The following is a 24565-nucleotide window of genomic DNA, read 5'->3' on the forward strand; positions in this document are numbered from 1 at the left end:
AATAAACCTCAGTCTTTTGCCGGAGGGGCGTTTTTGAAGAAGTTTATGAGCGGATTGGCAGGGTCCAGTCACAATCTTTCTTGCTCAGTGTCCTGGAGGCACACAGGTCCGGGAGGGACAGCAGGTTGCGGCCAATCACGCTTTCAGCAGTGAAAATGATACCCTGCAGTCTGCTCCTGTCCTTGGCACTGGCAGCGGGGCACCAGATGGTAAAAAAGGAGGGTAGGACAGACTCAGTGATGGTGGTCGAGAAGTGCACCATCCTTGGCTTTAGCAAGTTGATCTTCTATTGATTAAGAAAAGAGAAGCTCTGTTACCGCTTCAAGCTTCAGGTGATCATGATTCCTAGGATGTGTTCTCTACACCACTGACTGAGAGCAGGTTGGACTGGGATCTGCTACCAACAAGATGGTCAGTTTTGGACCAATCAATAGAGCGGCCATATTCTGAAAATAGGACATCCTACCTGGCTTCTTGGAGATACTACAAAAACACCCAAAGATGGATGTGAAAGGGTGTTTTAACAGATCCCCCGGACATGTCCAGGTAAAAAAAAAAACAAAAAAACATGTATGTTCACTGTACCTACTGACAGTTTCATTATCAAAAAAAAAAAAGAGTCCAACAACAGTAGAACAGTAGTGATGTCTTAAGGCCAAGAGCTTGAGTGCAGGAGCATATAAACGGATCAGAGAGCAGCATGGAAGGAACCCATCCATTTAGGGGAACTGGGTACAATCAGATTTATATATAAAGGGAGGTTGTGCAATGCAGCATAATCAAGATGATTTGCTAAGAATGGGGCAGAAGTGCAGCATCCAGGTGCTGCTGCTGATGAAATGAAATCCCACGTTTTTTTTTTTTTTTTTTTGCACTGATCACAGATCTGTGGGTTCTATGGGAGAACGGCGGGGCGTCGTCAAGCTGGCTCTGTGAGATTGCCAGCTGACTGGCGGCTCAGCCCCCTGATGGTGTGTGGACTGTTGGTGACAAAGGCAAGACTCAGTGAGGAATGTGACACAACTGTCCTTTTGTCTTCAAAATTGACAGCAGAAGTCATTCATGTGTGCGTACAGTGGTGAGTCAGAGGGAGAGTGCAGGGAGTGGGCTTTTGATTTCAGACAGGTGGTCTTTCTTGTTTTTCCACAGAGTTCATCAAAGAAGTGGGGTCACAATTTCTTGTAACAAAGTTGTTCGGAATCTAGACCAGTGCATAAACTTTCTAAGTAACTATTGTTTGGATCTGGGCTGCAGGGTGGATCAATGCCTAGTGCTCACCTCAGAGAAAAGGTTGTGGGTTTGAATACAGGCCCAGCCTGTGGCTTGCTTGTTTTCCTCGTGCATGTATTTTTTCCCCTCACAGTTCAAAACCTGCATGCGAGGTTAACTGATGATTCTAAATTGTAGATTTATGTCCTGCTAGCTGTGATCGGTGACCCTGAAGTACATATAGTCAAATCAAAGATGGATTGTTTTGATATTCACTAAAACTTCTGAAATATTTGTCAAGACATGACATCGTTCTCAGATCAATAGAGGTTCAAATATATGGTGCACTCATTCATTGAGGTGAGCTGAAGCAGAGGGAGGTCGGCCCTCAAGGACCGGTGTTTACAGCTTTACTGGTCCACATGTTGGATGTCAAAGGTCAGAGCGTCCCCGCGTAGCCAAGGAAACCACTCGATATCCGCCGCAGATTGTAGTGCTGTATATAATCGAAAGTGTTTCTTTCTCTCGGGTGCTTTTGAGCAGTTGTGGATCAGGTGGCGTTGCAGGTGATCTTTTGATTGAAGGGTCAGTGGTCTCATTCCAGTCCCTACCTGACCACATGGAAACGTGTCCTTGGGCAAGACACTGGATTTCTGAAAGGGTGGCAGGCGCCACACATTTCTGTCTTGTCGCTGCTAGTGTTTGTGCAGAGGAGAACGTGATCGAAATTTTAACACATGCTGAAACCACCAGAGTGAAAACATGTTCAAACAGTACATTTACACTTGAATATTGAATAAGGGGGCAGTATTTAAAGAAGCTGAGAGTCCCGCTGTGGTAGAATAAGGATCCCAGCTTTTACTTTACATCCAGTTAAATAAACTGCAAGCCTTTCCTGTTCATCTTGTAAACAGCCCAGTGGTGTAAACACAGTAAATGGGCAAAATCGTGGCTGGGAGACGAGAGGAGCTTACAGTTGATGATAAAAGCTTCCAGCTTCAGGAGGAGTGCTGCAGAATGACTGTCAAATCTTTACACCAGCTGTTGTTGGTATAAAATCAGACACCTCCAGCCTTTGTTTTGCTGGAAGGCTGTGTCACAACGCACTCTGAGCAGCTGGACGCCTGCCAGCTGCCGTGGGAGAGTCCGGCACTGAACCACACCGTCAAGTTTCCATAAGTTACAAAATAAGATGATATAAAGTCTCTGCTCTTCCTCCCTGGCATCTTGAATCTGTCCACTTTGTTGCAGAGTGAACACATTAGATAAAAATATTTCTGGCAATGGAGAGTGTGAAGTCTGTCTGTTGGGATGCACAAGTGCCCAGCGAGTTTCTCTTCCTTTTTTATTGCACAAACAAAACTTGAGTGCACTTTTAAACAAAATGCCCAATAATCCGATAGATATATAAGTTCTTTTCCTGTATCACAAAGACTTTTTGCCATTGAAGCTCAATAAAGAAAGGCTATTTGAAGAAAAGTCTTCAAAACCAAATGAAACATCATTTGTGAGAGAGATTCAGAGTCAGAACTAACTGGAGGTTCCACTGGCGAACATCACTTATTAAGTCATCTGCATGCAATTGTCTGCTTGGTGTTTGCTGATCTGCTTTCAAGGTTGATCACAAACTGTCCGACGATATGTTCAAAGTAATCATTTTCTGAAAGTTATCACACAAATAAAGGTAATGTGTGATCAATAGCAGCTCTGTCTTTCCAGCTGTAACTCTGCGCATTCAGCAACCATGGGTTGGGAGAAAGTGGGCAAGGGCCTTCAAAAGGTATCCAGAACCCCTTTCTTGTACATTACCGACAGCCATGGTTTTATTATATTAAAAAATGTGCAAATGGCGTTTTTCTCTGCTTGGCTTTGTTGCCGTTTGTGCATATTCTGCCTAACTGTGATAAATATGCAAACTGCCACCGGTGTTTTAACTCCATGTCTACCCTGGGCTAACAACATCTGGAAGAATAATGGCTAAATACAGCAAGCTGCCATAAAACTGGAAATATGTCAACAATATATATTATGTCAGTCCTGTAGCCAGTTACACACAGATATGCGTGAGATTTTCGGGACATGCTCATCTGCAGTGAGGCATTCAGGGGTTAAACAACAATGGGGTCAAATCTTTTAATGATCGTTTTCCAGGCGCAACGTCCTCTGACACACTATGTGATCATTGATGCCGATATTCAGTCTTTAAATGAAACTGTGTTCCTGGAAAGCAACCGAGGTCTCAAATGGAAAACAGAGGAAACGGAGCACCTTTTGCCCTCAGCAAAGGAATATCACCAGCTCGCTGTGACATTTGCCCACCAAAGGAGTACTGTCTCACACGGAGGTGAGACGCCTGCTACATTTCAATATTTTTTGCTCCGCCGTGCGGCTGTTTAAAGTATGGTAGACGAGACAATAGCTTTCTGTGATTTACAGAGTGGACTTGGCCTCAGAAACAATGTAACTGTGATGAATCATTATTTGTTGACAGACGTCTTGACCTTAGTCAGTGTAGGGACGACTGTGAAAAATGACACACACACACACACACACACACACACATACACGCCTGCAGCAGTTGAAGGACTCTTTGTATAGTTTGCTGATCTTACTAAAACAGCCACAAACGGCAGAAATCTATCACGTCATTTACTTAAATTGAGAAAATGCAGCTAGTAATTGATTTGTAAATTCTAACTGACCCGCAGGCCATATGTTTGATATCTCAGCTCCAAAACCTCCTGCTACACCCGCCAATAGACAGATGTAAAATGATCTGAATCTCGCTGTGCTACTTCACCTATAAAAGTGTTATGAGTGTTATTAAACATCTTGTGAAATAATCCAAATCAAGCAGTGAATGTGGTTCATATGAAGCACTGTGAGCAGCATTCATGAAGATGTTAAACTCGATGGCATTAAAACAGAATAATGACTTTTTGTGAGTCTGTACTGTATGGGTAATAACAATAAATTTGAATCCTAATCCTAATTAAAGAAAATAATCACTTGAAGTGCACGCAATGAGGACAAATTCTGCTCAGCGCATCTTTGGCATCACATTATCAATACATCTTTTTCAATATCACATTAGGTATGTGTCACTTCTCTTGTTGGCGCAGCTCCACAGCAGCTCATTAACCAACTGTTTGGTAGGACACAATCTCAATCTTGTGGAAGGTGAAGGCTAGTGTAGCATGCCATGCAAATAAAGGGGTTTGTTCTCCATCTGGCCGGGAACACCTCTGGGGATATTCTGAGCCATGGAGACCAAATGGCTCTTGCATGTAAAAGGACCACACAATGCCTCGGAATGAATTCCCTACACTGGAAAAAAAAAAAAAGAAAAAAAAAACAGCTTTTCCCCACTCAGTGATGAACTGATTGTCCCTGGATCAAAAAGCTCAGAAAACACTGATATATGCCAGCTTGTCAAACAAAAGCCCCACTACAGACGTGTTAATGAGCATATGCTTATTGATGTAAAAAGAAAAATCAAATTATCAAATCATTAAACACTTTCCGCTGGTTATTTTGGTCAGTTGATTATTTTCAGATGCATTACCATCAGCAATTAACATATGAAAGTCATAACATCAAATCAAACTATTTGTAAAGCACTTTTCATATTAAAAAAGGAAAAAAAAAACACTAAGTGCTTTACAGCATTATTACACAAATGCTTTGTTGAACATTCAGGACAATGTGCAACGTTTATTTCAAATCCCTTATTAAAGTAACCAAGCAACGAAGCACAAGTGGCTAATACAAGCCGTTCAGCAGCAACCACTTCATTACCAGCGCTTTTCATTCTCTTTCTATTCTTCCAAATTTTTTGTGAAGGCAGCAGAGAGTACAGGTGTCAAATATGATTATACCCATGAGACATTGGTAATACTCAGATAGTGGATGGTCCCTGTCAAATTTCATAGCCAGTCATATGACAGTATCTGATGGAGGCTGACAGGGGTCTTTAATAAAAGCTAAGCACTTTAACTGTGAATTTAATGATGGGTTTTTTTTTTTCTTTCCTCATAGCAGCACCAGTGAGTCTTCTATAAAGCTAAGTGTTTGGTCATAGTTTTCCCAAGACGCTTCCCTAGACGAAGCTTGTCTTCCAAAAAGGTTGATGTGGTAACTTCAGCGTTCATCAGTTCAATAGAATCTAAAAGGCACCCATTAGGAGGTTTCTACTGGGAGCAGCATTAAAGGGATTTGTAAAACACAGCCACGATGGAAATGAGTTTTGTCTACAAAGGTACACTGTAAGAACCCTGGGGGCCAGAATAAAGCCAGAGCTGGCTGAGGGAATCTTGCTGAAAGAAAATATAAGCGAAGCAGTTATCGCCTCTTTATTGCAAGGTGCTCCTGAAGGAAGTTTTCTGTTCTTATGAGCAGCGACTCTGCCGAGGCTCTTCTGGCCAGGAGGCCTAAGTCATCTTGCCTGACCAGCACAGATGTTCCACTTTCCCCTTAATGAGGAGCCTCAGCAGGGAGTGCCAAACCTGATAGAAGAGCAACCTGAAAATGGGGGAGTTAGGGTAGAGGTTGGGGTGAGGGTTACTGTCCGACATCTAGAACAAATGAAACAAACAAACCCGCAGCATCGCGCGCCCGGACTGCATAACCGAGCACAGTTACATCACAGCACTCCAGACATTGTCCTTGCTCAATCTGCTGACTTGTTTGAACAGAGAAGAGTTTGCGCATACAAACAACACCCTGTGTTTTAATCTTATCAAGGACCTTTGTTGCATGTCCTCCACCTTTCTCTTCCAGTATAGAATCCATTTACTTACATTGTTAAAGGCAGAAAAGCACCATATAAGTGGACCTGCTTTCTTTGAATTCAGAACATTAATATGAAGTAGGAAGCATTTTCACTTTAATATTTTTTTTTCCTTTTTTGTATTAAACAATCTTGGATACAGTAAATCACACTTGTACTCTATGTCATCATTGAGAGAGCAGGTTTCATTTTAGCTCCATAGACTGTCAAAGTTTCAGATGTGTTATCATACTTAGTCATAATTACGGTTCAAACCTTTCCAGATAACCATTCAATTATATCACTTATTCTAAGAAATATAAAATAGATAATAATAGAATATAATGACAAAGAATATAATCAGAAAATTATCTTGATTATATATTCTAATATATTTATAGATTCTTAAGACGTTTCATGTCTACTGAACTGCCAGAATATTCAGGATAAATGAAGCCTTTTGAAAAAGAAAATCTTTAACGGCAAGGAGGTCAGGATCCACTGAATGTAATGGCTTGGACACAGTTTTAATAAACTGCTGCTTCCTTATTTGTGCAAAGGATGAATTTAGAAGTAATCTCCTGGCTGCTCTCTTCTGGGGTCGCCACATCAGACCATGTGAACCGTATGTTTGATTTGACCAAACAGATGCAACCTCACTGGGATCTTCTTGACCTCGACCTTCGAACCACGGGCTCCCTGCTTTAGCCTCTACTCCACAACTGCACTTCGATATCTCTATGAGTGAACGCTCAATGAATAATTCCATGTCGATAAAAAAAAAAAAAAAGTATTTATTTGCACCAAATGTAAATAGCAAATTGATTCACGGTATTTTTTTATGCTACCTACTTGATATCGATTTGATATCAACTTTTATATGACTGTAGTTCTGAAAAAGATAAATATGTGCCACTTGGTGAAAGAGCTGTACTGCAAAAAAAAAAAAGTCTCACAACAAGACACAACTGATTGATATGTTCAGTAACACAGCTGCAATAGTAACAAAAACCTGCATGTATCATCTTTTCGTTACAACATTCCAGCAATCAATGTCTAAAAGCAGATCAAATGTAATTATTTTAATGGTATCAGCAAGTTCATTCAGTACGCACTGAAACCACATCGTCCTTCATTCAGCGTTTCAGAACAAGGTCTTCCAGACTCGAGCCGTTTCATGTCATTTAAATGCATCAAAGCGAACCACGTGCAAATAAAAGCAGACGACTAAATGGCGAGCGCCGAATTGACTTGGTGTTTTTATAACAACTTCGCCTTGATTATGTTGCTCCTGTAGTGTCCAACTTCAGCGTGTGGGATGAGGTCTGCTTATAGCTGTAAATCTGGCAGACACAGGCAGACAAATTCTAATTTAATTAGGCTTGGGAATAATGTAAGACCTACACAATTTCCTTGACAAATAGCCTACACTGAAGGGTAAATAACAAGTCTTTAAAATTGCTGCACTGGGATCAAGCCATGGGTTGTATAACAGCTCTGTGTTTTTGAGTAGTAGCTATGTAGGATGGATTTATGGTGAATAATAATGGAGAGTAGTGAGTCACAATGCTTGTGTGAAGTGAAAACGACCAAGCCCACGCAAAGCTCTTGGTGTAATGTATGCAGCCAGTACCTAATTTCTATTCCTCTCCAAGGAAGCTTTCTGAAACTAACCCAGTCGTTCTATTTATATCTGGCAGCATCTTTTCATCTCTGTGCTGATAGAGCCATTAGGAACAGCACACCCCTATAGCATCTTAACCTGCACACAGAAAAGTCCGGATGTTATAACGCTACATAACATTACTGTTATCAAAAGATCGCTGATAAATGTCTTCACAGGTCATTTCAACGGGGAAAATGCTCATTAATGTTCTTACGGATGAACGTGTTCCTTTTTTTAAGATGACTGAGCGTCTAAACGGAACATATAAAAGATTACAATGTGTTTAAGGTTCGTGCGGAAGTGTCGTCTTTTCTGAATGTGCATTCGGGTTTCGATCGGTGAAGGAGAGACAGTAACTTCGTTTACCAGCAAAAAGTAAAAATTACCTTGACTACCTTGAATGAGGTGAATGCTATTTCACTTTTGGTTTGCCTGGTTGTCATTACTGTTTTTTTGTTATTACTGTGTTTTTGTCTTTGACAGCACCAATTTTAACTGTGATATGTTTTGTTTATGACTCACAAAACACAGTCCATGATGCCAGAAACACACTTTTTTTTTTCTTTCATGGTTTGGTGTCATTTAGAAGAAGAAAAACACACAAAAGAAAAACACAAAAAAAAAAACATAACAAAAAAAGAAATATGACCATTTCAGCACTGGGGTTGAACTACAGGTAAATTGAACAAAACAAAAATAACTCTATTTTTGATGGGCATTAGATATCTATGGAAGTGTACTGCATTCACAAGAAAAAATAAAATTCCACTGTTTTTCAAACTAAATAATTATCTCACAATGATGAGAAACACTTTAATGACAAAATAAAAAATAGGCTGTTTTTCTGAATTAATGAGATAATTATCTTATAAAAATGAGAAACTGTTTTATGGGGGGAAAAATCCACTCTGTTTTCCTGAATCACCAAGATAGTTACAGGAATATTACTCAAACTTAGTTAAAGTCGGAAAGATCGTCACAAATACAGACTTTTGGCATCAATAACTCTTTAACAGAACATCTTCAACACATAATCAACTCCCCTTTCCCATCAGTGTGAGCTGCTATAAGCTCATAGTTATCAAAAGTAGCTGTATTTCATGCAGCAGAAATAAAACTGAAAAAACATCTGCATGTGCAGCTGGTTGTAAAGCCAGTGTGCAGGGATCATTTGCAAATTGCAAAAACTGCTGCAACAGTGAAGACAGACCTAACGTTGCTCGTATTCACTGCAGCGTCACCAAAATCTGCAGCTTTCATTTGTCTCCTGCTGATCAGAGCACAAAACTTGGTTTGACAAAAGAAGGCTTTAACTTTCTGATGGAAATCTATTAGAATTATAAAAAAAAAAATCTTTTTCGCCAAACTAGCTGCTGTAGTGTGATCATCAGGGAACAAGTGAAGGCACCACTGTCCCATGAATGCAGAAAAAAAAATGGCAACATTGGTTTTTACATCACTTCTTTCTTTCTTGTAATTAGAAGATCATTTACTCAGTAATTCAAAAAAGGAGCATTTTTTTCTTTATAATTATTCTTTTTTCATAAATCTCAGATTTATCTCAGTGATTCATCAAAACATTGTATTTTTTCATGCACAAGTAAATCCCCTCTACTTTAGTTAATTCAATAAAATACAGATTGTAAATCATTGCATTGTCATTGTGCAAACAGCTGCAGGATCAAACGGTCTGTTTTATTATTGGTAAAATAAGCCAATATGCGTTTGGAAGTTTGATTATAAATTATAGCAGATGTATCATTTTTTTACTATAAAATGAAATCATTTTGTAATTTCAGAGCATATAGTCATATAGTCGGTTAGTTATTAATGATTCTGCATGGCCCAGCGGGGTGTGTGTGTGTGTTTGTGTGTGTGTGTGTGTGTGTGTGTGTGTGTGTGTGTGTCTGTGTTCACTCTGAAGACAAGCCTCTGGTTAAATTCCCTGCAGGCCAGACCTTCACTGTATTGCTGCCTTATTTCCTTTATTTCCTCTCTATGTGGAGTTTTCTTATTATACAGAATGGCGAAGATCCAAAAATAACAATATCAAGTAAAAAAAAAAAAAAAAAAAAAGTCTTAATAGAGACAGAATCAAAGCAGAGGGGTGTCTTGTCGACCACACAATTATCCACCATTGCTTCCTTCCTCTTACTTATTAATGACTCTCTGTTGACTGGTAACAGAAAAAAGAAAAAATACGAGCTCCAGTTGACTTGAGCTAATTAGTAAAAAGAGAAAAATATGAAACTCAGCATCTGCATTATGAAGGGACATATTTGATTCCAGTAAAATGTCTAAAAGTGTGTAAAATTATACCTTCAAAAAGCAGAATAACATCACAGCTGTCATATGAATTTATGTATGTGATTTAAATTGCAAACACATTTGCATTTTGACAGCACACAGGTAGTTTGATGGGTAGAATCATCTAATTGATCAAGGACAGTAAAGAAATCAATCTGAAAACACAAAACAAGACCTGATAATTTAAAATCCATGAAGAAGTTGTGCAGCATAAAGATTTTTTTTTTTTTCTCTCATCACAGTTCAGGGTGAAATTTCTGGTCTATTTACTTGAGAACAAGTGCAAATTGGGAAGATTGGGTAACCTTGCAAAACTTCAGGAAACTCAATAAAATCATTAAATTTGTATTTTTAAGCCACATATTATCACACTTTGCAAAGTATGCGACCTATAGTTCACCATGCGCTCAACCCCAGTCATCATAAAATATGTTTTACAGTACTGTACAAGTCAATGTTAATTACTAATAAAACACATTGCACGCTGTTGTCTCTGTGGTGTGGAGCACGATATTTCAGTGTCAGAGGTGTAGTTCAACCACTGACTTATGCATTATGCAAAAATAGATATTCCTGGAAAATTTGACTCTGCCTTTTTTGTTTGTTTTTTTTGCTGCAACCTATTGAACAAACCAGTTTATCTTGAAAAGCAGGCTAGAATAAAATCACAAAGTATGAGTCTGTGTGCGTGTGTGTGTTCACTCACCAGCTGGGCATCTGCAGGAGGCTGTTCCATTGGAGCGTGTCAGGCAGGTGGAGTTGTGCAAGCAGGGATTGTGGAGGGGGTCGCAGGGGTCATAGGGCTGGCTGCACAAGGGGCCACTGAAGAAGGGGGGACAGGTGCAGGAAAACTCCCCAGGTATGTCTGACTCTTGACACCGAGCTCCATTTAGACAGGGCCCAGAATCACACTCATTCACATCCTCCGTGCAGTCTGCACCTGTCCAGCCTGGCGAGCACAAGCACCTTGGATACACCAGAGGGGAGATATGGCACTGTAGAGGTCATTTTGGCATAGATTAAAACCCAAAAACCTCAACAAATAAATAAATAAACACTTATTTTGCACTTTTCTCTGGGCTCAGGGTGTCATAAACAACTATGCTAAAGATTGTTATAGCTAAGCTGCTGCACATAAACTACCACGAGGCACTTTTTAAGAAATTCAAATGACCCAGAGGAGACATTTTTCTACATAAAGTTACAGCCGAACCCTGCTGTGGCGCCACTGTCCCGGATCTCTGTGTGAGACAGTGTGGGAAATTCACAGGTTAATTGCACAACTGGTCGGAGCAGCTTTTAATTCTGGACAGCTGAATGTAGGACACGGGGGGTTAGACTGCTGAGTGGGGATTAAATGGAAATGTATGCATGGTAGACATAGACAGAGGAACAGAGAGAAAGTGTGTGCGTGCGTGCGTGCGTGCGTGCGTGCGTGCGTGCGTGCGTGCGTGCGTGCGTGCGTGCGTGCGTGCGTGCGTGCGTGTGTGTGTGTGCCTGAAGTATCTGCTCTCAAGGCAGATGAATATTCCACTTGGTGGCAGTGAGTACCTTAGCACACCAACCGCTCCACCTCACATTCCTTTCCATCCCCCAACTTTTCCACCTGAAGCAGTTTTACGCCCCCCCTCTGCTCGGGGGGGATGGGGGGCATTAGCCGGAGCAGATACACCAGCTTTTTCCTCCAATGAGTCACAGATCCCCTGAAACCTTTTCATGCTGTGAGCCATTGATTGACTCATTTGTTTTACCTGCCATCTGCAATTCATTATCTGGGCTGCCAGTGGAAGGACATATTGCTATCTCTGAACGGCTCCTTTTCCTGCATGTATTAAGTGACTGATGCACCTCGTGAGGACAGTGCCCTCGAGCCAGCTCGCGCACCTACTTGTAGCCGTTGAGGAGATCGGTGCAGGTGGCGTTGTTTTTGCAGGGCTGTGATAAACATTCATCAATTTCTTGTTGGCAGTACTCCCCCTCCCAGCCGGAGTGGCAAACACACTCATAGCTCTGGAACAGAAAAAAAAAAAAAAAAAATCAAAAAAAGGGATCACTATTAGATTAATATTGAAATGTAGTGACGCCTCATATCTGCACTTGGCATTGATAGCATCTTATGAAACTGGAGTCTATTATTAGTCATAAAAGAAGTGTATATGCATGCGGGAGCTGTTAATTAGGCTGCTCCAGTGCAGTCAGAGGACATTGTGCCAATGATGTTTTCACTTGTTTACACCTGGCACATTTTAGAAAACAAATGGTCTAATGCGTGTTATACCTGATTAAATCCATCCCACTTTTTTTCTTTTTTTTTTTTTTTTAATAATTCCGAAAGAAACCTCCCACGCACAAAATAAAAAAAAAATTTGTAAAAAAAAAAAACAAAAAAACCCTCTATTCTGTAGAAATCTGTTTAAACTGTGGAAGAGTCATGCTTGTCTTACATTTTCACATTACTGCTATGTAGATGTATTCCTCCTACCACCCACCCTCTGGACAAAATACAAGCTTGATTTTTTTTTTCTTCTTCATGCTATTCACGGTATACGGTACAAACCTTGATCAAGCATGCAATATTACCGCCGCAAAAGGAATTTTCATACACAGACAAACATGTTTGATTTAGATGGATTACTCTCTGAAGCCAGTAGCTGTATTACCACTGTACTTTATGAAAGGGGTTTTATGTAGTGGCATACGTTGCTAATCTTTTCCAGTTTTTCTCTCTGAATTTAGAGCAGAGCACTTGCCCTTTATTTCATCATTGTACTCTGCTTTATGATAATTAATCACAGCATTGTAAATTAATGGTTTGTTGTCTATTACATTCCAGGGTGCCAACTTAATTCTCATCCCTCTTTGCATATATTATGAAGTCAGTCATATGGCCAACATCCTGTCGAAAGGTCTTGGATGCCTCTGGTTGAATGCAAGCTAATCTTTATTTCATACACTGGAGGGGAGCCGTTAAACTTTGTCTGATATAATTTGTACACCGTGGGCCCAATGCGGTTGGGGGAAAATGCCGTCATCTCATGATAAATTAGATACCTCCAGGAGACTCCAATTCCTTACCCCTGGCAATAGAACATAATCTAATTTTTGCTGCTAAGTCACCTTCAGGGACTGCAATTCTCCAAAATAAGCTGGAGCTCTGCGGGACACGGTGTTAAGAGAGAGGAAGAGCTGCACTGTAAACAAGACTGTGTGAAGGGGCCCCGAAAACCGCCCCTATTTAAATAATGAGTCGGATGGGGGGGGGGGATGAAACACAATACGTTGTTATATTCCTCATCTCGTATCTCACTCCTGTCTTTTGCAGTGGCCTTTTGTCTGAGGATATTAAGGATTGAATTCATTCCAGAAGATGAAAATTGATCTTTCTTGCAGGTATCTACGACGGCTTCTGGTACAAGTGTAGTTAGTGGCGATTAGTCAGCTAATAAACGGCCGCTGTCCTCACTAGTAGGTTATTATTTTATTCAGGTATAAGTTTCGCTGCCCAGCGACACGGCTCGAGTCAAACAGTGAGACAGACGTGGGAAAAGAAAGACCAGTAGTCCTAAAAACCAAACAACAGGCATGTAGGCTGCCAGCAACAGCAAGAGCAAAATCACTTCACCGGAGCAATGTGCAACCACACCCGGCTCAAGCATTCTGGTATCGATCTGCGCGGATCGACGGCTGCTCTTTGTGATGCTAGCAGGCCATGCTCAGGCCAATTTCACAATGTTTATCTTCACACACCGAGCTCATGCAGCAACGATGAGTCTTCTATATATGCTTAGACTAAACTTAGTCGACGGACAAATTAGGAATATTACCAGTTGCAATAATACATACAAAATAAACTATAGGCTAACAGCTCAGCTGTTCTTGAGTCAGTGTTATTCTAAGTTGTGTATCTGACGGTATTAATTCGAACCATTGGCTTCCGGCTGCTGAATAACACAATTAGGGTACAACTAAGCCCGGAATGATTCATTCTTCAAGCAAATATTGACTTGAATTTAGTTCTATTTAACCAGAAAGGTTTTATTTATCCAGTCTTACAAAAAATAATATGGAGATATACAAAAGGCATCATTTTGGGGAGTAAAAACACACAAACACTCGCTTCGCCTTTGAAAATGCTCATCTGGACAAAGAAGACTTCTGGTCTTCTGTTTTATGGCCAGATGAAACAAAAAATTTGATTGATTTATCTTTCTGGTGTAAAAAAAGAAGAAGCCTTCAACCAGAAGAACACCATTGTCCGTGTCAAACATGGTGGTGGAAATTTAATGCTTTGGGGGAGTTTTTAAGCCAACGGACCGGGGAACCTGATCACAGCATCAGGCAGTCTGCAGAGAAACGTGGCCATGGGCACCAGCAGACATTTCAACATGACAACAACCCAAAACTCTCAGCAAAAGTGATGAAGAAATGGTTCATTAACGCTTTAAAGCGGCCCAGCCTGAGTCCTGACTTAAATCAACCTGAGAATCTGTGGAGGAGCTGAAGATCAGAAGGATGGCAACCTGAAGGAGTTGGAGCTCGGTGCTGAAAATAAGTCGGCAAAAACCCCAGCAGAGAGTTTCAAAAGGACGCTCAGCAATTATAAGAAGTGTTTGATTACTATAATTGTCAATAAAGGCTTTTCTATTGATTACCGAGAAGCTGATAAATAATTTTGGATATGCCACTTTTTGTTCAAATATAATACAATATTAGGAAACTTTTTTCCCACAATGGTGCTTGAAGTACATCATCTTATTATCTTTTGGAAGAAGCCTGTATAATTTTCAGTTTAAAAAAACAACAACAACTTGCTTTTATACATCAAAACACACACACAGTATAATTCCTGTGACTTCTATTTCCAATTGAAACATCAGGAGTGTGCTATTAAACCAGAAGTTATTTAATGAAAAGAAAAGGGAAAAAAGAAGAACAGCCAATGACTTTATCTATGACACATCTGTTTCACCACTGCAATCTGTTAGCAAATAAGCAGCTGTTGGAAAAAGGCCCCTGGTAGTCATTGCACAGTTTGTGAGCAGCGTGCAGCTCCCAGGGCCTTTCCGCAGCTGCAACAGATCAATGTTATTGGCCTAAAAACCCTTGAATAACTACAGAACTAAAAGCTGCACCTTACAAAAAGAAAAAACCCTCATATGTTCACAGTTTTGCTTCTTTGCTTGTTTTAGCATTTGAGAATTTACATATTCATATTTAATTTTCTGTCCATTCATGGTTTAAACTGCAAGGATGGGCTAATCTTTGCGGAACGAATATACTGTAATCCAGAGGTTTGCATGTACAATCACTGCAGAACTTGGAAAACAATTAGGTACCACCTCAAAATTCAATCGGCATGTCATAATTAATATTTTGCAACTATTAGATGATCTATTGGATTTACGTAATCATTGAACTATTGGAAACATGGACCATTTGGGATGTTGAAATCATAATAACTCCCATTTTATGTGTTCACTGCAAATGGGACTTATTTTTTCCTGAGGATACTTATGTACTTCAGTCTTCACGTTGCGTTAAAGCTCAACTGGAAGAACATAAATGTAATGCAGTAATTGGCATAATTTGTCCATTAGGTTTCGCAATGATTAAGTGCACCTGTCAGACATAATAGATTTCCCCATGCACATGTTCGTGCAGAATTTATTTGTTTGAAAAACCCCAAAAAATGTTTGAACCCACTGTCCACAGTAACACAGAAACACTTAATACTCCACCACTGGTGGCCTTACACAGTTGTGCATATTTACCATGATAGAAGTGCTCAGACATTTAGTGCATAACACTCATGTGAGCTCAATGACAAACAATGATTTAATCAAGTTGATCAACCAGTTGTAGTGATTTACAAGACACCGGTGCCTTTTTTAGGCTTCTTAGAGGAGAACTCATTAGCCAATTACACTGGCAAGAAATGAGAATACTTACCAGATGGAAGTCCTTACATACTGAATTGGTGCTGCACAAACTGTTGGCGCAGTCATCAATGTCTTGCTCGCATCTCGAGCCGACATAACCGGGACTGCACAGGCAGTAAAAGCCATCCACAACTGCAGGAAAACGGGTAGGATAGTTACAGCACCTTGCATCATCAACAAATTCGCTCATCTCTCTGTGGGTCCAACATCTCCGCTCGAATAAGTGTGCCGATTATGAACATAAAGCACAATCAAGCCAGTGAAGCCGTTTTTAATGGATGTGACCATTAAAGCCTCTTACACTTGATCAGTGAAAACCTGTTGTTGCCAAGTGTGCGAGACAGGTCGCCTCCCTGCGCATTACTCGGACAGCCTGGCACTCTAACAATCTTTAAATTAACCTGTCTGCAACAGACATTCACTCCTCCTTTTTGCAGCTACTTTTCCTGTCTCTCTGTCTGCACTTACCCCATTCTTTGTCAATGAAAGCCTGAAAGCCTTGTCATTTGTTACCAGTCCCTCAACTTCCCAGCAACACGCCGAATTATTGGGAAAAAGACACAGAACATCGGGATAGTGCCAATTCCAGTAGGTATTTTTTTTATATTCGGATGTTACAAACGTGCCATTTTCCTTCCATCTCAATTTACAATCTCCCACCTCTAATAATCCATTCTTTCCCCTCTTTAATTATTAATGATGTTAAAGAGGGATGCATCATTCTGTTTCTCCAACACAACACGGGTACAGGCAGCCGGTGACAGAGGTAATTGCAGTTCTTACAGGAGTGAATTTATTACTTCCCCAGTCAGGGTCCCAGGATTCTTCATTATCCCAAAGATTTACCACGTAATCTATGCTGTCACTCTGTCTTGGTGCGTGTAGATGCTATTACTCTCATTAAATGCTTTAGGTCCTGGGTGGCAGCAGCATTACTCATCGCAGCCACTGTGGCTTTGCAGTGCTGTCCCTGGTGGCTGCCTGGCTGCTGCTCAGCACCGGCCAGTCGCTCCTGAAGGCCTGCCTCACTAACCGAAGGTGAACTGGCTGCTTTCACAATTGGTCCAGACAGCTGGACGAGGTCTGCTGTAGCACTGCGCGGAGCAGATAGCGATGCGCTTAGATCCATTGCTGTCACTGTTTTATTACCACATAAACTCGCTGAAACTGGCAGAGTTTCAGGAGCGCAATGAGGGGTGGAAAGTACAAATATTTTTGCTACTGGGAGAAATGTTCTGTAAAACTGGTGCACAGCAATCACGTGCATTAGATCACAACAAAGGTCTCAGGCATTTAGTGCCGTTTTTATTTATTTATTTTCTTTAACCAATTCATCATTATAAGGATTTCTTTGTTTCTCCATAAATTAGGTCTAATTTTGATCAGAGATATTTTAAATTACTTTTGCTAAAGACGGACTACACAGGAGTAAAAGCCGATTAAAAACACTGATTTTGCCATCTATCATCCATTATTCATAATTAGATCAAAGACGCTTAATTGATTTCAATTCACAGTTGCTATAAGGAACTAATCAAGTGCACTCCAGCACAGTGATGTCCAGGATCCTCACATCACATGAATGACTCCGCTCCCATTAACACCCATTCGCTGCAGTGGTGACCCAGTTGCAATCTGTCAGTTCAACTGTGAGCGAGCGCAGCGAAATTAAACATAAACAACTGTGTGCGCGGGTGTGTGAGCACATTCATCGGGGCTTCCCATCCCGAGTGCCTGTTCTTAAGAATGTCGGGAAGATAAGCCGACTCGTACCGTCGTAGCAGAAGCCATGAACGCAGGGGCTGGAGCTGCACTCATCCACATTGATTTCACAGCGGGGGCCAGTGAAGCCCCGGCGACAGCGACAGCGGAAACCCGAAGGGAAACGGTCCCGATCCAGCTCTTCCACACACACTGCCTCATTCTCGCAGGGATTACTGGCCTCGCATGGTAGGAACTCGCAATTATGACCTGTAGAGAGGCAAAGAGGCACACATGATAAGACCGCCGAGCAGACAAAATCTCTCGAAATTCAATAAAACTGGAGGCAGGTGGACACAATAGAAAACACTCTTATTGTTCATTTCCTGTCCGTGTGTTTGATTTCATGCTGTCCCAAGCTGATATAGCCTATTTCTTAAACAAAGATTACCATTTTAATAGTACAGTTTAAACAAAAAAAAAGAACTGCCATCTTTCACCATGCATCAGTCTTTTCTTCAAGATTATCACAAAACAAGAAAAAAAAAAATGGCTGATTATCTACAGATATGAACAAACACTCGATTTCAGTACCAAAACAAGTGAAGAGGGATGGCATTATTAATAAAAAAACCCCAGAAATTAAAAGTACGCTTTTGCGCTGGTTGCAGAACATTTACCAAATGAATAGCCTCAGTCAATGTAATCATGAGCCATGCTGGTTTAAAACTACTGATAAAAGCCCACCTGTGGACAGCCGGCACTCGGCTTTCATTCTAATGAGCTAAGAAATATTAGAATGTGCACTTTTTGTGTGTCATTTAATTGTCACTCTGCTTTGGAAAAGCGCAGGCACTGCGCTGAGAAATTGGAGAGGCTGAGAGTTCAGAAAAGTTCTTAGGCACAAAGCGAACAAAAGAAAGAACAAAAAAAAAAAACATGGAAGGATAAATTACATTAAAGGAAAGATTATCAATCAGTCCAAGTCATGCATATAGGAAAATGGAAGGATTTGTGATGAAACCAGAGAGAAGGATGTTTACAAGCAGGTGTGTGCGTGTTTTCTTAGCATGCCTCAATCTTTGTTTAGCGGATTGTGAAATTTTATTCACCACCAATCAAAAGTTTGGACACCAATCAATGTGTTTTTCTTTATTTTGATGACTGTTTACCTTGGAGATTATCACTGAAAGCATCGAAACTAAGATCGAACACATGGCATTATGAAGTAAACAAGGAAGTGTGAATTAACTCAAAACATGTTTTAGATTTTAGATTTTTGAAAACAGCCACCCTTTGCTTTGATTCGTGTTTTGTACACTTTTGGCATTTTCTGAAGAGCTTCATGAGGTAGTCGCCTGAAATCATCGCTCCACCTACTCCGCAGGCTTCCCTTCCGCTTGTTTGGGCCTGATTTGTGCAGTTTCCTCTGTACAGACGTGTCTCCCACTGGAGCATTTATCTGGCCTCTAATCTGAGCTGCTGTTAACTTGCAGTTTCTGAGGCTGGTGACTCGAATGAACGTACTCCTCAGCCGCAGAGGTGACTTTTGGTCTTCCTATCCTGAGGCGGTCCTCAAGTGAACTAGTTTGGTCGGAGCACTCGATGGTTTTTTTGCAACTGCACTTGGGGACACTTTGAAAGGTTTTGCAATTTTCTGGACTGAGCGACCTTCACTTCTTAATGTAATAATGGAATGTTGATTCTTTTTAAGAAACAACATTCAAGTGATTCCACAAAGTCAGTGATGAAAAAGGTACACCTGAGAAGTGAAAACTATTCTAGGTGACTACCCCATGAAGCTCATTGAGAGAAGGTCAGGGGTTTGCAGGGCTCTTCACAGCCACTTTTCATTTGACACAAAAAGAGTTCAGCCAAGTAAACATGCATCAAACTATCTGCAAGAGTTTTTCAACTTTACTTTTATGCTAAAAGTTATTTACAAAATAAATGCTACCCCTTGTAGTGAAAATCTTTTAGCAAAAGAGCTGATATGCTGCCCAAAGGGGGGATCCACACGAGCAAATACCAGCCTGCATACAGCACACACTTTATAAGTATCCTATTTCTGATCGTTTCTGTAAACACAAACAAAAAATAAATCAAGCGTTCAGTCAGTAGCAAACCTCTCAATGACCCACTGCAATCTAAATCCTCTCCTGTAAGCTTTTAGTCAAACTCTTTGTCAGGAACTCGTTAGGTTATTGCTGAGTCAGCAGAGGCCTCAGCTGATTGACCTCAGAGTTATTAAAGAATCTGACAGGCTGGGAAAGTTTCGCTCCCTCTATGCCAGCTCAAGTGGTGGGAATATCGACTGACATCCCAAATGCCTCAGACTCACAATAGCAGACCGCCAGTTACACAATTTGCAGCAAACAATCACAGTCTTTTGCTGGTAGGCTCTTTTTCCATTCTAGGGCAGCGATGGCTCCACACTGAAACTCCAAGAGGAAACGTCTCTAAAGACACACAATGAATCATTTGAGATGCGAAGATATATCATGAGTTTTTTTGCTCATGACGCCCCCCTTTCTTCTCAGTTTGACAATTGACTCTAATCAAAGCATCTCTAGAAATATGAATCAAACAATTTTCTCTGTATCTTTAATAATCTAGAGAGGTTCAGTGTATGTTGTTCCACATACTTTTCCCCTTGACGTTGCCAACACATCCACATCATGAAATAACCACTGCCACACCTTACCACAGGAAATGGTGCTCCATGGGTAATCAGCTGTGCCTCATCTCTGCTTTACTTTCTCCACTCCTTTGAATTACATCTGAAGGCTTCCATTTTCATTCCCATCAGGGCTTTGAATTTTTCTCCTTACGCCGTCAGTGTCTCTTTGAAGTGCCTTTTTGTAAATTCTGTGTGCCTTTTTCAGGAGTCATTTCCTTCTGGCCACTCTGCCGCAGAAGCCTGGATTTGTGAAGTGCTGCCCCGACTGTTGTCCTTCCAGGAAGATCTCACAGCCAATGAGCTCATTAGATCTGTCAGAGTGGTCCTTGGGTGTTCACCAAGGTCCTTCTTGACTAGTTGCTTGGTTTGTTAGGACGAGCGTGCTCTGGGAAGGTGCTGGCTGGATGGACTTTTCTTTTATCATATTCATCAATGATTTATGGTTTTGTGCTCTTGTGAAATCCCAACACTAAAATTTTATCTAGCAACAGATATTCAAGCTTTATGATGAGACCGTCCTCCAACATGCACAGGGAGCAGTGGATCTACAATAACGACGGCTTGCGTGTTGATGTAAATCATCTCAACAGATATGAAATATCGGACTCAAACCAAGCAGTGTCAAAATCTAATCACCATTAAAATTGTCTCCTTAATGTTATATATACAACTTGATGGCACAATAAAAACAATAAATAGAATTCTAATAAAAAAAAAAGTCAATTTATTTAATTACAAAAATTAACACTAAATTTATTTATTTGATTTATTTGATTTATTTATTTAATTAATTTTCAGGGTTTTTTTTTTATTTGAGTATAACTAAAACTGGCTTTTGAAAAATTGGAAATGTTGCAGTAAAAAAATATGGGATGTTTTAACATTCTTAGAAAAATCTCTATTCATTATGAATGTGAATATTTCTAAAAAAAAAACAAAAAAAACATAAAAACAACTCGATAAATTGATGAGATGAGTAAATAAAATTTAAATAAGCATCTAAAGAAGAAACAATAATTATATAAAGTAAATCAGTATAGAAGAAAGAACCCAAATAACCAACGTGATTACATCAAGTCTTAAAGTCATTTACTTTTTGAAGGAAAATAAGCCACGTTTAAAACCCACGTCAGCAGTTCAATCGTCAGTGATGAACGCTGACAGAGCCACAGAGACGCTGGATTTTCTAGCGCTTAAGTAACTGATGGAAGTTGTCACTTTCTCGGCCGAGGCGTCAACCACCGTTTACATCTCTCTAATTACTCAGGTTTCCTGTATTTAACTACAGGTAAAATGAAGATGTACTAATTTTGTTGAGCCATACTGAAGTGAGCCCAGACAGGTGAAAATAATAGTATGTGAAGTTAATTAACTTTGCTTTTTGTCCCCATTCCCTCAGTGCTCATTACCTTTAAATGGAGCCGCACACTGGCAGAAGTAATTACCGGGCTGGTCAATGCAAGTGGCTCCGTTCTTGCAGGGAGATGACGCACACTCGTCAATGTCAAGCTCACATTTTGTACCTTTGACAGGAAAAAAGAAAAACTGTTTCATAAATATGTACTTTTAGAAGAGTGATCGAGAAATTACTTGTGAATAAACAGAAGATTACATGACAAACATCACGTCATGTACTGTCAGAAGAGAAAATGAGTTTTTCTGAATTATTTGTATACTGTACCTCAAGGTTGTTACCATACTTCAGGTCAATCTTCCTACTTGGTATAAATGGGAGTTAAACAACATAAATAATAATAATGTGATTCTTTCCAAATGATTTTCCAGAAGAAGCAGACCTTAATAACACACAAAGAGTAGGAATGCTAATGATTTTGAACCGAGGTGCTGGACGGAGCTGAGAACCTCCAAAGAAAATCCTCAGTACTAAACTCAACAACAAAAAAAAAAAAAAAAAAGTTTTGAGCTCATTATCCTTATAAGAGTTTTTAAAAAGGAAAGGGGGGAAAACCTTTGTGATCATAAGACGCTTTGTAGCCACATCTATTGTTGGCAATGCACCGTGAATTCTCCTCTGCTGGAATTATTAGCATTTGTTAGGAACAGTTCAAAAGCCATTACGGAACTTGACTTTTTGAAAGTGGAAATGAGTTTTCCGTGGTTTAATCTAGAGTCGCATCTGTTCTGGAAACAGTGCGCTTTCCAGCACTTTGCACTGCGAAATAAAAAAATTCCCCTACTTGAGGTCAAAATATCTGCAGGCATTAAACTGGTTAACTGATAGCAACTGACAACACGGATCAATGGAAATACATAAATCACGGAAAAAATCAGATTGTCTGTGTGTGGTGGCTTAAATCTGCACATTCCACAAACACAAATAACACTGGTAAATAAGACTAGAGTGTGCAAGATGAAGAAAACATGCAGTGCATTCCTTACTGGACACTACTGCCGCTAATTCATGAAACGGTCTATGATGGACAACTAAAACAGGGAGCAATGATAAATACAGCACATGGTTGATCTAACCTGTAAAGCCGAGCATGCAGACACAGCTGTAGCCGTGAACGAGGTCGAGGCAGGTGGCGCCGTGCAGGCAGGGAGAGGAGATGCACTCGTCGATGTTGACTTCACAGCGATCCCCTGTGAAAATATAACATTTTATTGACCACTGGTCGCAAATGTCCAGAAAAAGCCACTGCTTCCAGAAATCTTCATTCATAACATAGTGTGACTCGTGCTCAGATTTTCATTTTTGCCTCAGTCAAGTAAAATATTTTACATTTGGCTTAAAACGTCTTGATGGGGAACGTCAAATTTGACGATTGCTGACACATTTAATTCTTTGGTTGTAGCTTATTGAGACAGTTCACATGAACATCTTGGAAAACACATTTGGAGGGGGACAATATTTGACTGTTATGCTCATAAAATCAAGTCAATGCTGTAATTTTTTTTTTTTGAGAGAATATTGAGGATAAGAGGTTTAACTTCACATGTCAAACTTGAATAAACAACCTAAAGCTCGTCACACAGCCAGCAGCTACAAAGAAGCAACGTGTTGGAGCTAATTCTCATCATTTTATACTGTAAATAAAACTAGTAGAGCATGGCTTCAGAGATGTGCACACGACTTGTAGATTAAACTTGGATTTCATCTACAACTCATAAGGGCACAAACAAAACTCCTGGGGTCATAAATCCTTTGTGGATAATCTTACAACATATTTTAATATTTAGGGATTCCATCTATTTGATTTCAGGATCAGCGGAATTCTAACTAAGCAGACTTCAAACACTTAGATTTAAAAAACGTCCATCAAATATGGGTGAAAAATTATTTTTCGCACAATGTAATATTTGATATTCACTCGTGCGGTGTGCTCTTGGTGTCCCTTCATTTTCCCTAAGTGAGGAAGAAGACTGGCAGCACGCTTTCATGCTTTTCTTTTTTTATTTACCGTATGCACTATCATTGTTTCACACGTTTCCAGTTTGTGACAAGGTGTGAAATGCCAAAATGATTACAGGCCTTTGAATCACACCGACACTCCATGTAATTACACTGCAGTGTTTGTGCTGCTCTGGCGAGGATGTGACCTGAAGGGTTACATGAGGTAAGTGCCGACGCCGACGCTCGCGCTGTCCGTGTCGATGGTCACTGACTCCAAAAACAACACGATCTCCCTGCAGGGACCTCTGAAGAACGTTATCATGCTTCGGACTGAGTGGTTCAGCTTCAGCGGGCCTATCGCACCATGTTTACTTGGTTTGAGCACTCAGCAGCAACGTCATTATGCACGTGCGTGTAAACGGATGTTTGCTGTAACACAGCCACGCAATTAATTCACCTTTGGCAAAAACAGTGCTCATTCCAATTGAAATCTTCAGAGGTAAATACAGGATCGTTTCATAGGTCGTAGTTGGAGCATGGTTATACTTTGAAAGGAAGGTTTTGAATTGATTTGAAACAGATGCCAGAACTCAAAATGAGCAAATTTGACTCTTTTGGTTGTTGAGCTTTAATCAAACGTGTATCGAATTCTGCTAACTTTTATCAAGGGAATTACAGCTGATGATTAATATATACACAAAAAGTCTAACCAACGGCAAGAACGACATCCTTTTTGGATGTTTAATAGCATCACGTTTGAATTAAATTGCCTGCAAACTGAGAGCAGAAGTGGCCTTTTTGCTTGTGACACAAAAATGATACAGTCCCGATGGGAAAGTTGTGACTCATCTAACAACCAGCTTGAATGAAAATTTATCAAAAAATGTTTGCTGTGATAAAACCTAAAATCAAAACGAGTCGCTCACCTTTTCATTTTCCC

The 24565-nt window shown here is 40.3% G+C and overlaps 1 protein-coding gene across 1 annotated transcript in view; it reads right to left on the reverse strand.

The window, feature by feature from the left end:
* Nucleotides 1-24565, reverse strand: part of eys (eyes shut homolog) — a 164509-nt gene that overhangs the window by 96320 nt on the left and 43624 nt on the right. The window contains exons 19-24 of the mRNA XM_030106319.1: nucleotides 22761-22874; nucleotides 21680-21793; nucleotides 17663-17860; nucleotides 15900-16021; nucleotides 11839-11960; nucleotides 10657-10916 (exon numbers count right to left, since the gene is read on the reverse strand). Coding sequence (XP_029962179.1) covers nucleotides 10657-10916; nucleotides 11839-11960; nucleotides 15900-16021; nucleotides 17663-17860; nucleotides 21680-21793; nucleotides 22761-22874 — 930 coding nt within the window. The remainder of the gene's footprint in view (nucleotides 1-10656; nucleotides 10917-11838; nucleotides 11961-15899; nucleotides 16022-17662; nucleotides 17861-21679; nucleotides 21794-22760; nucleotides 22875-24565) is intronic.

Source organism: Salarias fasciatus, chromosome 13 (assembly GCF_902148845.1).
Source record: "Salarias fasciatus chromosome 13, fSalaFa1.1, whole genome shotgun sequence".
NCBI classification, from domain to species: domain Eukaryota; kingdom Metazoa; phylum Chordata; class Actinopteri; order Blenniiformes; family Blenniidae; genus Salarias; species Salarias fasciatus.